This window comes from Salvelinus alpinus, chromosome 4 (assembly GCF_045679555.1).
Source record: "Salvelinus alpinus chromosome 4, SLU_Salpinus.1, whole genome shotgun sequence".
Classification (NCBI taxonomy): Eukaryota; Metazoa; Chordata; class Actinopteri; order Salmoniformes; family Salmonidae; genus Salvelinus; species Salvelinus alpinus.
Genome location: NC_092089.1, coordinates 6,180,001 through 6,198,578, shown reverse-complemented (window position 1 = coordinate 6,198,578; position 18,578 = coordinate 6,180,001). Strand labels below are relative to the sequence as shown.

General features: G+C 47.1%; 1 protein-coding gene across 1 annotated transcript in view; it reads right to left on the bottom strand.

Moving 5' to 3' along the window:
- Positions 1–271: 271 nt before the first annotated feature.
- LOC139572810 (intermembrane lipid transfer protein VPS13B-like) overlaps positions 272–18,578 on the bottom strand; it is a 920,449-nt gene continuing 902,142 nt past the window's right edge. Inside the window, exons 59-65 of the mRNA XM_071395592.1 lie at positions 16,769–17,178; positions 16,245–16,421; positions 11,772–11,942; positions 10,639–10,815; positions 8,073–8,175; positions 2,569–2,818; positions 272–2,258 (exon numbers count right to left, since the gene is read on the bottom strand). Coding sequence (XP_071251693.1) covers positions 2,013–2,258; positions 2,569–2,818; positions 8,073–8,175; positions 10,639–10,815; positions 11,772–11,942; positions 16,245–16,421; positions 16,769–17,178 — 1,534 coding nt within the window. The 3' untranslated portion in view covers positions 272–2,012. The remainder of the gene's footprint in view (positions 2,259–2,568; positions 2,819–8,072; positions 8,176–10,638; positions 10,816–11,771; positions 11,943–16,244; positions 16,422–16,768; positions 17,179–18,578) is intronic.

Genomic DNA, 18,578 nt, shown 5'->3' with positions numbered 1-18,578 from the left:
TCCTAGTCAGGATAATACTGAGCCCTAATGTCACCTCCTAGTCAGGATAATACTGAGCCCTAATGTCACCTCCTAGTCAGGATAATACTGAGCCCTAATGTCACCTCCTAGTCAGGATAATACTGAGCCCTAATGTCACCTCCTAGTCAGGATAATACTGAGCCCTAATGTCACCTCCTATTGGCTGGCTATCCAACACTGAACAATACATAGTAGATCGACTAACTTTAATAACCTGAGCATGTACTATTGGTCAAGGAAACACGTGACATCACAACTTCAATATTTTATTAGAATGTCATTAATACAATATATTATCCAGGTAGACCCAGAGGGGGTCCAACTCTGTCCACGGAGGGCCTGGCGTCTGCAGGGCCTTCCTCTCAGTTAATTGGTCATTCAGCCATCATGGTTGGACCTGTTGCAATTAACTCCTAGCCAACCAGGTGAGGGGGAGTTCTTTACTAATTAGTGACCTTAATTAATCAATCAAGTACAAAGGGAGGAGGGAAAAACCCCTCAGACACTCAGACCTCCGTGGAATGGAGTTGGACACATGACGTAGACCATCTAAAGCATTAGAGTACAAAAACGGTGTTTTTAATTCCATAAAGCTGTGTTATAACAGAATTTAATAAACAAGGTAATGATATTGGGCATGAACTCAAAATACACAGAACTAAACGATTTGATGTTAAAAACATCTCATCGTAATGTGTTACGTTTTCTAGAAGAAAAAAAAATACATTTGAAAAGCGACGAATCCCACAACCACATTTTGGTCGACAGCTTTTGGATATGAACCATTTCTCCTGAGCATTCGTCTGACTCGTCCGACGTTGTTCAACTCCACCACCACTGGCACCGTGACACCACTGGCACCGTGACCCCACTGGCACCGTGACCCCACTGGCACCGTGACCCCACTGGCACCGTGACACCACTGGCACCGTGACACCACTGGCACCTTGACACCACTGACACCACTGGCACCGTGACACCACTGGCACCTTGACACCACTGACACCACTGGCACCGTGACACCACTGGCACCGTGACACCACCGACACCACTGGCACCGTGACACCACCGACACCACTGGCACCGTGACACCACCGGCACCACTGGCACCGTGACCTCACTGGCACCGTGACACCACTGACCCCACTGGCACCACCGGCACCACTGGCACCATGACACCACTGGCACCTTGACACCACTGGCACCGTGACACCACTGGCACCGTGACACCACTGGCACCTTGACACCACTGGCACCTTGACACCACTGGCACCGTGACACCACTGGCACCGTGACCCAGTCAGAGAGGCTCTCGGCTTTAAACAGCTCAGTTATACAGAGAAACTCGGTTAAGGACAATATGACGGGTGAAACGACCAAATGGAAACCTATTCCCAACACAGGGGCCTATGGGGCCTGGGCTAAAGTAGTGCACTATATAGGGATTAGGGTGGGGCCTGGTCTAAAGTAGTGCACTATATAGGGATTAGGGTGGGGCCTGGTCTATAGTAGTGCACTATATAGGGATTAGGGTGGGGCCTGGTCTATAGTAGTGCACTATATAGGGATTAGGGTGGGGCCTGGTCTATAGTAGTGCACTATATATGGATTAGGGTGGCATTGGGACGTACTGTAACCCCTCCAGTCTCCTCAACATTAGTGTTCACTGTCGCAGGTGTTTTCTTGAAATGTTTAAGAGTAAATCAAAGTTTAAACCCTCTTCCCTTTAATCTATGATGGGGTGCAACGTTTCATAATGCATAGAGGACATTAAAGGCAGTTTGTGGATGTTCAACCTAAAGAGAGAGGACAACAGGTGTGTCTCTGTACGAGTGTGTGTACAGGTGTGTGTGTGTACAGGTGTGTGTGTACAGGTGTGTGTGTACAGGTGTGTGTGTGTACAGGTGTGTGTGTACAGGTGTGTGTACAGGTGTGTGTGTGTGTGTGTGTGTGTGTGTGTACAGGTGTGTCAGCGTCTCTGTACAGGTGAGTCAGTGGAAGCCGATGCGCAGAGCCTTGTTCTTGACCATGGTGAACTTGGAGACGAACACGGCGGCGTGGGCGGGGTCGACCAGGTAACGGTAGGTCTTGGTGACGGCGGGCGGAGGCTCGGCCGGGGTGATGGGAGGAGCCTGCTGGAGGGACGAGGCCGAGGGGGAGAGGAACGCAGACGCACGAGTCACATAGTCCACCAGGCGACCATACTGCTGCTCTGACAACTCCCTCCCACTGTCACCCTGAGGAGGGGGAGGGGAGGGGGGAGGAAGAGGGGAGGAGGAGAGGAGGAGGAGGAGGAAGAGAGGGGAGGAGGTTTAGTGATGTTTCCTGCATGTTCTGAAATCTTAATATTTTTGTTCACTGTAGTTGGCTAAGGATAAACACGTCTGCTAAATGACCATATGATGATCACCCCTCCCTCACCCTCCCTCACCCCCCACCCCCCCCACCCCTACCTCACCACCCCTCCCTCACCCTCCACCCCTATCTCCCTCACCCCTACCCTATCTCACCCTCACCACCCCCCACCCCTACCTCCCTCACCCCTACCTCTACATCGTTGGTGAGTCTCTGCTGCTGCAGCGTGAGGGTCAGCGCCCCCAGGTGGTGGGGGTCTTGTTGACAGGCCACCTCAGTGATGGGGAAGGCCTGCTGTTGTGTGTCCTCAGACAGACTGACCACAAACACCACCTCCCCTGTCAGCAGCAGACACCCAGCATGCTCCTGACCCGACCCGGACACGATCACCACCTCCAGGGACATGTGCACCTCTGGACGACCCAGGGACTGGAGCATCTTCCTGGGGAGGGAGGAAGAGGAGACAGACACACAGCACAGAGATAGGTCAGCCGGGAGGAAGAGGAGACAGACACACAGCACAGAGAGGTCAGCCGGGAGGAAGAGGAGACAGACACACAGCACAGAGAGAGGTCCGCCGGGAGGAAGAGGAGACAGAGAGAGGTCAGCCGGGAGGAAGAGGAGACAGAGAGAGGTCAGCCGGGAGGAAGAGGAGACAGAGAGAGGTCAGCCGGGAGGAAGAGGAGACAGATACGCAGCACAGAGAGAGGTCAGCCAGGAGGAAGAGGAGACAGACACACAGCACAGAGAGAGGTCAGCCGGGAGGAAGAGGAGACAGACACACAGCGCAGAGAGGTCAGCCGGGAGGAAGAGGAGACAGAGAGAGGTCAGCCGGGAGGAAGAGGAGACAGAGAGAGGTCAGTCGGGAGGAAGAGGAGACAGATACGCAGCACAGAGAGAGGTCAGCCAGGAGGAAGAGGAGACAGACACACAGCACAGAGAGAGGTCAGCCGGGAGGAAGAGGAGACAGACACACAGCGCAGAGAGGTCAGCCGGGAGGAAGAGGAGACAGAGAGAGGTCAGCCGGGAGGAAGAGGAGACAGAGAGAGGTCAGCCGACAGATGAATATACAAGAATCCCATTAGACCACATGGCCATAGGTGACCAGTATGTCCATACAAATGTATACACACATGTTAAGTCACTAGATGTGTTGTACCTATTCAAACACTACCACACATGTTAAGTCACTAGATGTGTTGTACCTATTCAAACACTACCACACATGTTAAGTCACTAGATATGTTGTAGATATGTTGTACCTATTCAAACACTACCACACATGTTAAGTCACTAGATATGTTGTAGATATGTTGTACCTATTCAAACACTACCACAGATGTTAAGTCACTAGATATGTTATACCTATTCAAACACTACCACACATGTTAAGTCACTAGATATACTGTACCTATTCAAACGCTACCACACATGTTAAGTCACTAGATATGTTGTACCTATTCAAACACTACCACACATGTTAAGTCACTAGATATGTTGTACCTATTCAAACACTACCACACATGTTAAGTCACTAGATATACTGTACCTATTCAAACACTACCACACATGTTAAGTCACTAGATATACTGTACCTATTCAAACACTACCACACATGTTAAGTCACTAGATGTGTTGTACCTATTCAAACACTACCACACATGTTAAGTCACTAGATATGTTGTACCTATTCAAACACTACCACACATGTTAAGTCACTAGATATGTTGTACCTATTCAAACACTACCACACATGTTAAGTCACTAGATGTGTTGTACCTATTCAAACACTACCACACATGTTAAGTCACTAGATGTGTTGTATGTATTCAAACACTACCACCACACATGTTAAGTCACTAGATGTGTTGTACCTATTCAAACACTACCACACATGTTAAGTCACTAGATATGTTGTACCTATTCAAACACTACCACACATGTTAAGTCACTAGATATACTGTACCTATTCAAACACTACCACACATGTTAAGTCACTAGATATACTGTACCTATTCAAACACTACCACACATGTTAAGTCACTAGATGTGTTGTACCTATTCAAACACTACCACACATGTTAAGTCACTAGATATGTTGTACCTATTCAAACACTACCACCACACATGTTAAGTCACTAGATGTGTTGTACCTATTCAAACACTACCACACATGTTAAGTCACTAGATATGCTGTACCTATTCAAACACTACCACACATGTTAAGTCACTAGATTTGTTGTACCTATTCAAACACTACCACACATGTTAAGTCACTAGATATGTTGTACCTATTCAAACACTACCACACATGTTAAGTCACTAGATGTGTTGTACCTATTCAAACACTACCACACATGTTAAGTCACTAGATATGTTGTACCTATTCAAACACTACCACACATGTTAAGTCACTAGATGTGTTGTACCTATTCAAACACTACCACACATGTTAAGTCACTAGATATGTTGTACCTATTCAAACACTACCACACATGTTAAGTCACTAGATATGTTGTACCTATTCAAACACTACCACACATGTTTACATTTACATTTAAGTCATTTAGCAGACGCTCTTATCCAGAGCGACTTACAAATTGGAAAGTTCATACATATTCATCCTGGTCCCCCCGTGGGGAATGAACCCACAACCCTGGCGTTGCAAGCGCCATGCTCTACCAACTGAGCCACACGGGACCGTTAAGTCACTAGATGTGCTGTACCTATTCAAACACTACCACACATGTTAAGTCACTAGATCATTCAGTCTGGACAGCTTTAAGCAGTACACAGAGCTTAAAGACTTTACTTGCACATTCATCTTCTGCACATCTACCATTCCAGTGTTTTAATTGCTATATTGTAATGGTCTATGGTCTAGACCATGGTCTATTTATTGCCTTACATCCCTTAACTTACCTCATTTGCACTCACTGTATATAGACTTTTGGTTTTCTTTTGTTCTATTGTATTATTGACTGTATGTTTGTTTACTCCATGTGTAACTCTGTGTTGTTGTTTGTGTCGACCTTATCTTTACCAGGTCACAGTTGTAAATGAGAACTTGTTCTCAACTAGCCTACCTGGTTAAATAAAGGTGAAATAAATAATAAATAAAAATAAAAAGGATCTTGCACGGCCTTTCCCCTCCATGGCAGCAGATTTTAATCTATTCCTTATTCTACCAGGTCAGTTGACTGAGAACACATTCTCATTTACAGTAACCACCTGGGGAGTAGTTACAGGGGAGAGGAGGGGGGATGGAAGAGCCAACAGGAAGCTGATGACGATTAGGTGGCCATGACAGAGGGCCAGATCGGGGATTTAACCAGGACAGCGGGGTTAACACCCCTACTCTGACGATAAGGGCCATGTGATCTGTAGTGACCACAGACAGTCAGGACACCCGTTTAACATCCCATCCAACCCTACACAGGGCAATGTCCCCAATCACTGCACCGGGGCGTTGGGATTTTCTTTTTTAGACCAGAGGAAAGAGTAGCCTCCTACTGGCCCTCCAAAACCACTTCCAGCAGCATCGGGTCTCCCAGACCGACCAGGACCAAACCTGGTTAGTTCCAGCACCACCTGGTCTCCCAGACCGACCAGGACCAAACCTGGTTAGTTCCAGCAGCATCGGGTCTCCCAGACCGACCAGGACCAAACCTGGTTAGTTCCAGCAGCACCTGGTCTCCCAGACCGACCAGGACCAAACCTGGTTAGTTCCAGCAGCATCGGGTCTCCCAGACCGACCAGAACCAAACCTGGTTAGTTCCAGCAGCATCTGGTCTCCCAGACCGACCAGGACCAAACCTGGTTAGTTCCAGCAGCATCTGGTCTCCCAGACCGACCAGGACCAAACCTGGTTAGTTCCAGCAGCATCGGGTCTCCCAGACCGACCAGGACCAAACCTGGTTAGTTCCAGCAGCATCGGGTCTCCCAGACCGACCAGGACCAAACCTGGTTAGTTCCAGCAGCATCGGGTCTCCCAGACCGACCAGAACCAAACCTGGTTAGTTCCAGCAGCACCTGGTCTCCCAGACCGACCAGAACCAAACCTGGTTAGTTCCAGCAGCATCGGGTCTCCCAGACCGACCAGAACCAAACCTGGTTAGTTCCAGCAGCACCTGGTCTCCCAGACCGACCAGGACCAAACCTGGTTAGTTCCAGCAGCATCTGGTCTCCCAGACCGACCAGGACCAAACCTGGTTAGTTCCAGCACCACCTGGTCTCCCAGACCGACCAGGACCAAACCTGGTTAGTTCCAGCAGCATCGGGTCTCCCAGACCGACCAGGACCAAACCTGGTTAGTTCCAGCACCACCTGGTCTCCCAGACCGACCAGGACCAAACCTGGTTAGTTCCAGCAGCATCGGGTCTCCCAGACCGACCAGGACCAAACCTGGTTAGTTCCAGCACCACCTGGTCTCCCAGACCGACCAGGACCAAACCTGGTTAGTTCCAGCAGCATCTGGTCTCCCAGACCGACCAGGACCAAACCTGGTTAGTTCCAGCAGCATCGGGTCTCCCAGACCGACCAGAACCAAACCTGGTTAGTTCCAGCAGCATCGGGTCTCCCAGACCGACCAGGACCAAACCTGGTTAGTTCCAGCAGCATCGGGTCTCCCAGACCGACCAGAACCAAACCTGGTTAGTTCCAGCAGCACCTGGTCTCCCAGACCGACCAGAACCAAACCTGGTTAGTTCCAGCAGCATCGGGTCTCCCAGACCGACCAGAACCAAACCTGGTTAGTTCCAGCAGCACCTGGTCTCCCAGACCGACCAGGACCAAACCTGGTTAGTTCCAGCAGCATCTGGTCTCCCAGACCGACCAGGACCAAACCTGGTTAGTTCCAGCACCACCTGGTCTCCCAGACCGACCAGGACCAAACCTGGTTAGTTCCAGCAGCATCGGGTCTCCCAGACCGACCAGGACCAAACCTGGTTAGTTCCAGCAGCACCTGGTCTCCCAGACCGACCAGGACCAAACCTGGTTAGTTCCAGCAGCATCGGGTCTCTCAGACCGACCAGAACCAAGCCAGCAGTGGGATGCAAGGTGGTCCTGCTGGCCATGCTGAAGGAAACCAGTTCCAGGATAACAAAGGACAGTAACTACAGGGGACTGCGTTGTCCATTTCAGACACAGTGAACTCAACCAATCAGCCCTCTCAGTAACAGCTACAACATACTGGAATACACTGCTCATAGACTTGACAAACTGAACTGATTATTTACTGTGCACTTTGACCTTTTTAAATCCCGGCCCAAATCAAACCCGAAGCCTGTACACCTGAGTTACCTGTGTCTCCTCATATGTCAGAGGACAGCTGACGACAGTGGGTTTTAACAGATTATTGTCGTCGTTAGAATCCTATTGTATTGGGATGTAATGTGGTTTGTAGTGAGTATGTGTATTTACCCTGACTTTCCCAGGACACATTTACATGGATGTTTCATGACTGTAATATTGATGATGTGTTTAATGTACACTGTTCCTGTCTAATTACTAAATACATTCCACGGTCCTCCAAGAGTTTCTGAATCTCTTCTTCTACTTCAGTTTGCTCCTCCGTTCCTGCAGCTTGGTGGGGAAGCAAATGAGCAGCAGGGATCCCTTTCATAAAGGTGACGTGGCTGTTGGGGACCTGAGCTGTGTGTGTGTGTGTGTGTGTGTGTGTAGAGTTCAGCTCTTACCAGACGTATTTGACGTGGCTGTTGGGGGCGAGGGCTGACTTCTGGTCTGCTGGGAGGTACAGCTGTTTGGGGAGCTGCCAGAGACCAGCCCCATGAAGGATACCTGCTCAGGACAACAACACACACACACACACACACACACACACACACACACACACACACACACACACACACACACACACACACACACACACACACACACACACACATATAGTAGACCAAAGCAGAAAGGTTCAGTGTACAGTAGACTAGCCCCTACTCAGTCCCCAAGACCCACAGGATGTGTGTGTGTTCCTGTGTGTGTATGTGTTACTGTGTGTGTGTATGTCTACATATGCAGCTTGTTGCCTCGTCTTCCTGTCAGCCGTGAAGTGACTTGATGACGTCATGCATTTTAAAACAAGTCATAAAACATCCTACTGCTGATGATGTCACTGCTCTGGCACTCTGGAACCTACCCCCCCCCACCACCCTGTGTGTTGTGGAACCTGCCCCCCCCCCCACGTTGTAGAACCTACCCCCCCCACCCTGTGTGTTGTGGAACCTGTCCCCCCCCCCCCCACCCTGTGTGTTGTGGAACCTGTCCCCACCCCCCCCCCCCCCACCCTGTGTGTTGTAGAACCTGTGTTTGTGTGTGTAGCTAGCTAGGGGAGCTAGATTAGCATCAGTTGTGTGTGTAGCTAGCTAGGGGAGCTAGATTAGCATCAGTTGATAAACACTCCAGGGCCCAGTTAATAAACACTCCAGGGCCCGGTTAATAAACACTCCAGGGCCCAGGTAATAAACACTCCAGGGCCCAGGTAATAAACACTCCAGGGCCCAGGTAATAAACACTCCAGGGCCCAGGTAATAAACACTCCAGGGCCCAGGTAATAAACACTCCAGGGCCCAGGTAATAAACCCTCCAGGGCCCAGGTAATAAACACTCCAGGGCCCAGGTAATAAACACTCCAGGGCCCAGTTAATAAACCCTCCAGGGCCCAGGTAATAAACACTAACACGCTACGGTAGGACCCCATAGACTGGGTATTACAGCATGTTAGCATACCGCTACGCTGGAACTGCTACCACCCCATAGACTGGGTATTACAGCATGTTAGCATACCGCTACGCTGGAACTGCTACCACCCCATAGACTGGGCATGACCGCATGTTAGCATACCGCTACGCTGGAACTGCTACCACCCCATAGACTGGGAATGACCGCATGTTAGCATACCGCTACGCTGGAACTGCTACCACCCCATAGACTGGGTATTACAGCCTGTTAGCATACCGCTACGCTAGGACCGCTACCACCTCATAGACTGGGTATTACAGCCTGTTAGCATACCGCTACGGTAGGACCGCTACCACCTCATAGACTGGGTATTACAGCCTGTTAGCATACCGCTACGCTAGGACCGCTACCACCTCATAGACTGGGTATTACAGCCTGTTAGCATACCGCTACGGTAGGACCGCTAGGGCTCCTTGGAGGGAGCATTACTACTGTGTGTTAGCATACTGCCAGGACCCCCCAGGACACTACAGCAGGCCTACAGTACTGTTGAGGGAGTAATCTGTGTGTTAGCATACTGCCAGGACAATACAGCAGGCCTACAGTACTGTTGAGGGAGTAATCTGTGTGTTAGCATACTGCCAGGACAATACAGCAGGCCTACAGTACTGTTGAGGGAGTAATCTGTGTGTTAGCATACTGCCAGGACAATACATCAGGCCTACAGTACTGTTGAGGGAGTAATCTGTGTGTTAGCATACTGCCAGGACACTACAGCAGGCCTACAGTACTGTTGAGGGAGTAATCTGTGTGTTAACATACTGCCAGGACCCCCCAGGCCAGAACACTACAGCAGGCCTACAGCACTGTTGAGGGAGTAATCTGTGTGTTAGCATATTGGCAGGACAATACAGCAGGCCTACAGTACTGTTGAGGGAGTAATCTGTGTGTTAGCATATTGCCAGGACAATACAGCAGGCCTACAGTACTGTTGAGGGAGTAATCTGTGTGTTAGCATATTGCCAGGACAATACAGCAGGCCTACAGTACTGTTGAGGGAGTAATCTGTGCGTTAGCATACTGCCAGGACAATACAGCAGGCCTACAGTACTGTTGAGGGAGTAATCTGTGTGTTAGCATACTGCCAGGACAATACAGCAGGCCTACAGTACTGTTGAGGGAGTAATCTGTGTGTTAGCATACTGCCAGGACAATACAGCAGGCCTACAGTACTGTTGAGGGAGTAATCTGTGCTACTTGGAGTGGGAGGCTCGTAAAGAAAAGCAACAATTGCTTAACAGGGGACTTGTAGTTCAGTGGAAAAGCGCTGGAATCGTCCCATAACGTTTAATGTGTAACGTTTCGACCAGAAGGTCGTCAGGCCTGAGTGACAATAAACCGGTTGTGTTGGATGTGTGTCCACTACTGTCGAACAGTAATGTGTTAACAACCGATCAGGACCGTCGTTGTAAATAAAGAATTTGTTCTGAGTTGACCTGCCAGTGGTAAAATAAAAAGCTCAAATTAAATGTTTTCAAACATAAACAGTGAAGTGTGTGAACCCACCGTATCCCGTCTGAGAGACCAGCTCTGCGGCGCCCCCTATAGGTTTGGTAAAGACCCCCACGATGCCTTTCCCCACCCCAGAGATGACCCCTTTGGCCTTGCTGCTTGCTGAACTCTGCATCTCTGAACCACGCTGGAAGTTCTGCATGGGTTGGTCCACGATGCCAGCGATCGCTCCTGGAGACAACAGAGGATCATAACATAGTATCATAACATGGGTTGGTCCACGATGCCAGCGATCGCTCCTGGAGACAACAGAGGATCATAACATAGTATCATAACATGGGTTGGTCCACGATGCCAGCGATCGCTCCTGGAGACAACAGAGTGTCACGTATTACAACATAGTATCATGTATTATAAAAGAGTATCATGTATGGCTGAGTGACTGGCTGAGTGACTGGCTAACTGTCTGAGTGACTGGCTGGCTGAGTGACTGGCTGCGTGACTGACTAACTGACTGACTGTCTGGCTAACTGACTGTCTGGCTAACTGTCTGACTGACTGGCTGAGTGACTGGCTGAGTGACTGGCTGAGTGACTGGCTGAGTGACTGACTGAGTGACTGGCTGAGTGACAGTGACTGGCTGAGTGACTGACTGAGTGACTGGCTGAGTGACTGAGTGACTGGCTGAGTGACTGAGGGACTGACTGAGTGACTGGCTGAGTGACTGGCTGCGTGACTGACTGTCTGGCTAACTGACTGACTAGCTGACTGACTGGCTGAGTGACTGTATGGCTAACTGACTGACTGGCTGAGTGACTGGCTGACTGTCTGGCTAACTGACTGTATGGCTGACTGTCTGGCTAACTGTCTGACTGACTGGCTGAGTGACTGGCTGGCTGAGTGACTGGCTGAGTGACTGACTGGCTGAGTGACTGAGTGACTGGCTGAGTGACTGGCTGAGTGACTGAGTGACTGGCTGAGTGACTGACTGAGTGACTGGCTGAGTGACTGGCTGCGTGACTGACTGACTGTCTGGCTAACTGACTGTATGGCTGACTGTCTGGCTAACTGACTGACTGGCTGACTGACTGTATGGCTGACTGTCTGGCTAACTGACTGAGTGACTGGCTGACTGTCTGGCTGAGTGACTAGCTGACTGACTGACTGACTGTCTATACTCCACCCACCCAGTAGGCTGATGCCCAGTCTAGACAGGCCCTGTCTGAGTCCGTCCCCCAGGCTCTCAGGTAGCTGTCTCCTCCACTCCTCCTGCCTGGTATAGTGCTCCTCATCCAGGGACAGCCGGTCCATGTTTCTGGCCAGGCTGGTCGCCAGGTTGGTGATGGACGTCAGCGTGCCTATAGGAAGAGACAGGAGAATTAACCTTTTAACTGACTACCCTGTTCCCAGACCTGTTTAAAGATATACAGGATTTAAAGGCACAATCCTGGGTTTATATTTCAGACCAACCGATGCCTCGCCACTAGGTATGGTACCTTTAGAGATGTGGTATGGTACCTTTAGAGATGTGGTATGGTACCTTTAGAGATGTGGTATGGTACCTTTAGAGATGTGGTATGGTACCATTAGAGATGTGGTATGGTACCATTAGAGATGTGGTATGGTACCTTTAGAGATGTGGTATGGTACCATTAGAGATGTGGTATGGTACCTTTAGAGATGTGGTATGGTACCTTTAGAGATGTGGTATGGTACCATTAGAGATGTGGTATGGTACCTTTAGAGATGTGGTATGGTACCATTAGAGATGTGGTATGGTACCTTTAGAGATGTGGTATGGTACCATTAGAGATGTGGTATGGTACCTTTAGAGATGTGGTATGGTACCTTTAGAGATGTGGTATGGTACCATTAGAGATGTGGTATGGTACCTTTAGAGATGTGGTATGGTACCTTTAGAGATGTGGTATGGTACCTTTAGAGATGTGGTATGGTACCTTTAGAGATGTGGTATGGTACCTTTAGAGATGTGGTATGGTACCTTTAGAGATGTGGTATGGTACCTTTAGAGATGTGGTATGGTACCATTAGAGATGTGGTATGGTACCATTAGAGATGTGGTATGGTACCATTAGAGATGTGGTATGGTACCATTAGAGATGTGGTATGGTACCTTTAGAGATGTGGTATGGTGCCATTAGAGATGTGGTATGGTACCATTAGAGATGTGGTATGGTACCTTTAGAGATGTGGTATGGTACCATTAGAGATGTGGTATGGTACCTTTAGAGATGTGGTATGGTACCTTTAGAGATGTGGTATGGTACCATTAGAGATGTGGTATGGTACCATTAGTGATGTGGAATGGTACCTTTAGAGATGTGGTATGGTACCATTAGAGATGTGGTATGGTACCTTTAGAGATGTGGTATGGTACCATTAGAGATGTGGTATGGTACCTTTAGAGATGTGGTATGGTACCTTTAGAGATGTGGTATGGTACCATTAGAGATGTGGTATGGTACCATTAGAGATGTGGTATGGTACCATTAGAGATGTGGTATGGTACCATTAGAGATGTGGTATGGTACCTTTAGAGATGTGGTATGGTACCTTTAGAGATGTGGTATGGTACCATTAGAGATGTGGCATGGTACCTTTAGAGATGTGGTATGGTACCTTTAGAGATGTGGTATGGTACCTTTAGAGATGTGGTATGGTACCTTTAGAGATGTGGTATGGTACCATTAGAGATGTGGTATGGTACCTTTAGAGATGTGGTATGGTACCTTTAGAGATGTGGTATGGTACCATTAGAGATGTGGTATGGTACCATTAGAGATGTGATATGGTACCTTTAGAGATGTGGTATGGTACCTTTAGAGGTGTGGTATGGTACCATTAGAGATGTGGTATGGTACCTTTAGAGATGTGGTATGGTACCTTTAGAGATGTGGTATGGTACATTTAGAGATGTGGTATGGTACCATTAGAGATGTGGTATGGTACCATTAGAGATGTGGTATGGTACCTTTAGAGATGTGGTATGGTACCATTAGAGATGTGGTATGGTACCATTAGAGATGTGGTATGGTACCATTAGAGATGTGGTATGGTACCATTAGAGATGTGGTATGGTACCTTTAGAGATGTGGTATGGTACCATTAGAGATGTGGTATGGTACCTTTAGAGATGTGGTATGGTACCTTTAGAGATGTGGTATGGTACCATTAGAGATGTGGTATGGTACCATTAGTGATGTGGAATGGTACCTTTAGAGATGTGGTATGGTACCATTAGAGATGTGGTATGGTACCTTTAGAGATGTGGTATGGTACCATTAGAGATGTGGCATGGTACCTTTAGAGATGTGGTATGGTACCTTTAGAGATGTGGTATGGTACCTTTAGAGATGTGGTATGGTACCATTAGAGATGTGGCATGGTACCATTAGAGATGTGGTATGGTGCCATTAGAGATGTGGTATGGTACCATTAGAGATGTGGTATGATACCTTTAGAGATGTGGTATGGTACCATTAGAGATGTGGTATGGTACCATTAGAGATGTGGTATGGTACCTTTAGAGATGTGGTATGGTACCTTTAGAGATGTGGTATGGTACCTTTAGAGATGTGGTATGGTGCCATTAGAGATGTGGTATGGTACCATTAGAGATGTGGTATGGTACCTTTAGAGATGTGGTATGGTACCATTAGAGATGTGGTATGGTACCATTAGAGATGTGATATGGTACCTTTAGAGATGTGGTATGGTACCTTTAGAGGTGTGGTATGGTACCATTAGAGATGTGGTATGGTACCTTTAGAGATGTGGTATGGTACCTTTAGAGATGTGGTATGGTACATTTAGAGATGTGGTATGGTACCATTAGAGATGTGGTATGGTACCATTAGAGATGTGGTATGGTACCATTAGAGATGTGGTATGGTACCTTTAGAGGTGTGGTATGGTACCATTAGAGATGTGGTATGGTACCTTTAGAGATGTGGTATGGTACATTTAGAGATGTGGTATGGTACATTTAGAGATGTGGTATGGTACCATTAGAGATGTGGTATGGTACCTTTAGAGATGTGGTATGGTACCTTTAGAGATGTGGTATGGTACCATTAGAGATGTGGTATGGTACCATTAGAGATGTGGTATGGTACCATTAGAGATGTGGTATGGTACCATTAGAGATGTGGTATGGTACCATTAGAGATGTGGTATGGTACCTTTAGAGATGTGGTATGGTACCTTTAGAGATGTGGTATGGTACCATTAGAGATGTGGTATGGTACCATTAGAGATGTGGTATGGTACCATTAGAGATGTGGTATGGTACCATTAGAGTTGTGGTATGGTACCTTTAGAGATGTGGTATGGTACCATTAGAGATGTGGTATGGTACCATTAGAGATGTGGTATGGTACCATTAGAGATGTGGTATGGTACCTTTAGAGATGTGGTATGGTACCATTAGAGATGTGGTATGGTACCATTAGAGATGTGGTATGGTACCATTAGAGATGTGGTATGGTACCTTTAGAGATGTGGTATGGTACCTTTAGAGATGTGGTATGGTACCATTAGAGATGTGGTATGGTACCATTAGAGATGTGGTATGGTACCATTAGAGATGTGGTATGGTACCATTAGAGATGTGGTATGGTACCATTAGAGATGTGGTATGGTACCTTTAGAGATGTGGTATGGTACCATTAGAGATGTGGTGCCATTAGAGATGTGGTATGGTACCATTAGAGATGTGGTATGGTACCTTTAGAGATGTGGTATGGTACCATTAGAGATGTGGTATGGTACCTTTAGAGATGTGGTATGGTACCTTTAGAGATGTGGTATGGTACCTTTAGAGATGTGGTATGGTACCTTTAGAGATGTGGTATGGTACCATTAGAGATGTGGTATGGTACCATTAGAGATGTGGTATGGTACCTTTAGAGATGTGGTATGGTACCTTTAGAGATGTGGTATGGTACCTTTAGAGATGTGGTATGGTACCATTAGAGATGTGGTATGGTACCATTAGAGATGTGGTATGGTACCTTTAGAGATGTGGTATGGTACCTTTAGAGATGTGGTATGGTACCTTTAGAGATGTGGTATGGTACCATTAGAGATGTGGTATGGTACCTTTAGAGATGTGGTATGGTACCTTTAGAGATGTGGTATGGTACCTTTAGAGATGTGGTATGGTACCTTTAGAGATGTGGTATGGTACCTTTAGAGATGTGTTAGAGATGTGGTATGGTACCTTTAGAGATGTGGTATGGTACCTTTAGAGATGTGGTATGGTACCTTTAGAGATGTGGTATGGTACCTTTAGAGATGTGTTAGAGATGTGGTATGGTACCTTTAGAGATGTGTTAGAGATGTGGTATGGTACCATTAGAGATGTGGTATGGTACCATTAGAGATGTGGTATGGTACCTTTAGAGATGTGGTATGGTACCATTAGAGATGTGGTATGGTACCTTTAGAGATGTGTTAGAGATGTGGTATGGTACCATTAGAGATGTGGTATGGTACCTTTAGAGATGTGTTAGAGATGTGGTATGGTACCATTAGAGATGTGGTATGGTACCTTTAGAGAAGTGGTATGGTACCTTTAGAGATGTGGTATGGTACCATTAGAGATGTGGTATGGTACCTTTAGAGAAGTGGTATGGTACCTTTAGAGATGTGTTTGACGAATGAGGTGGTTCCTCGTGACACTCCGCTGACGAAGGCCCCGGGGCCCCGGGTTAAACCCTCATATGGCAGGCGGAAGAAGTCTGCTACTCCGTTACCGATGGACCTCACCAGACTGGCAGGACTTCCAAGTAGATCCAGAGACCCCACCACCCAGCCTGGAGAGAGGGAGAGAAAGAGAGAGAGAGAGAGAGAGAGAGAGGGGGGGAGAGAGATTGAGAGAGAGAGGGCGAGGCAGATTGAGAGAGAGATTGAGAGAGAGAGGGCGAGGCAGATTGAGAGAGAGACAGAGAGAGAGAGGGATCGAGCGAAAGATGGAGAGGGAGTGAGAGACGTCAGGACAGCCCACAGGCCCCTAGAGTACGGTACCTGCCAACCCTGAGGACCGGCCGACGGGGGGAAGCTGTCACACGTCAATAAACAATGTGACGTAACTTCACTAGTCTGACTGTGGCACCCCTACACACACACACACACACACACACCCTCCCTCCCTCCCACTCACCAGCTCTGAACAGGGCCCCGGCAGCGTAGTGCATGGTGAGTGCGTGAATCAGCTGTCTGGCTGTAGTACAGAGCGGTCCTCTGTCGAACAGGGAGAAAGACAGCGGGGTGTGGTCCGAGGCGATGTAGAGCTTCAGAGAGGCGTGGATGCTAACCAACACGTTGACTGGCTGAATGACCAGTCGCTGCAGCCTCAGAGGGTGCACCAGGGCCGGGATGGACCGACGGACGGTCCCCGGGAGCAAGGGGCCACCGTAGGGCTCTGAGGGGTTAGGGCCCGGGGAAGGGGCCAGGGCTGAGTCTGGGATGTAGGTGTGAAACAGAGTCTTGATATAGTAGACGAAGGTGTCCTCTAGGTAGAGACGGGCTGGTTTGATGTGGAAGGTCAGTTGGTCCACACTGTAGTCCTCCCTGTAGGAAAGACAAGGCCCCAGTCAGGAACAGCTTTACCTCAACCAGCAGCAGGCTATTGAACAGAGGGCCACAGGACCCAACATGGGATACATGACATGGCTGGACGGTGTCTCACAAGGGACAATGATGGAGAGATCTGCTCTGTCTGCTCACCTTCCCTTGTATTGTGTTATTGATGCTGTATTAATGATGCTGTAATAATGATGCTGTATTGATGTTGTATTGATGTTGTATTAATGATGCTGTATTAATGATACTGTATTCATGATGCTGTATTAATGATGCTGTATTAATGATGCTGTAATAACGATGCTGTATTCACGATGCCGTATTAATGATGCTGTATTAACGATGCTGTATTAATGATGCTGTATTCGTGATGCTGTATTACTGATGCTGAATCAATGATGCTGTATTAATGATGCTGTATTCGTGATGCTGTATTACTGATGCTGTATTCATGATGCCGTAATAATGATGCCGTATTAATGATGCTGTATTAATGGTGTTGTATTCATGATGCTGTATTAATGATGTTGTATTCATGATGCTGTAATAACGATGCTGTATTAATGATGCTGTATTAATGATGCTGTGTTAATGATGCTGTATTAATGATGCTGTATTAATGATGCTGTAGTAATTTAATGATACTGTATTAATGATGCTGTATTAATGATGTTGTATTCATGATGCTGAAATAACGATGCTGTATTAATGATGCTGTATTAATGATGCTGTGTTGATGATGCTGTATTAATGATACTGTATTAGTGATGCTGTATTAATGATGCTATGTTAATGATGCTGTATTAATGATGCTGTAATAACGATGCTGTATTAATGATGCTGTATTAATGACGCTGTATTAATGACGCTGTATTAATGATGCTGTATTAATGATGCTGTATTAATGACGCTGTATTAATGACGCTGTATTAACGATGCTGCATTAACGATGCTGTATTAATGATGCTGTATTAATTTAATGATACTGTATTAATGATGCTGTATTAATGACGCTGTATTAATGATGCTGTATTAGTTTAATGATGCTGCATTAATGATGCTGCATTAATGATACTGTATTAATGATGCTGTATTAATGATGCTGTATTAATGATGCTGTATTAGTTTAATGATGCTGCATTAATGACGCTGTATTAATGATGCTGTATTAACGATGCTGTATTAATGATGCTGTATTAATTTAATGATGCTGTATTAATGATGCTGTATTAATGACGCTGTATTAATGACGCTGTATTAACGATGCTGCATTAATGATGCTGTATTAATGACGCTGTATTAATGACGCTGTATTAATGATGCTGTATTAATGACGCTGTATTAATTTAATGATGCTGTATTAACGATGCTGTATTAATGATGCTGTA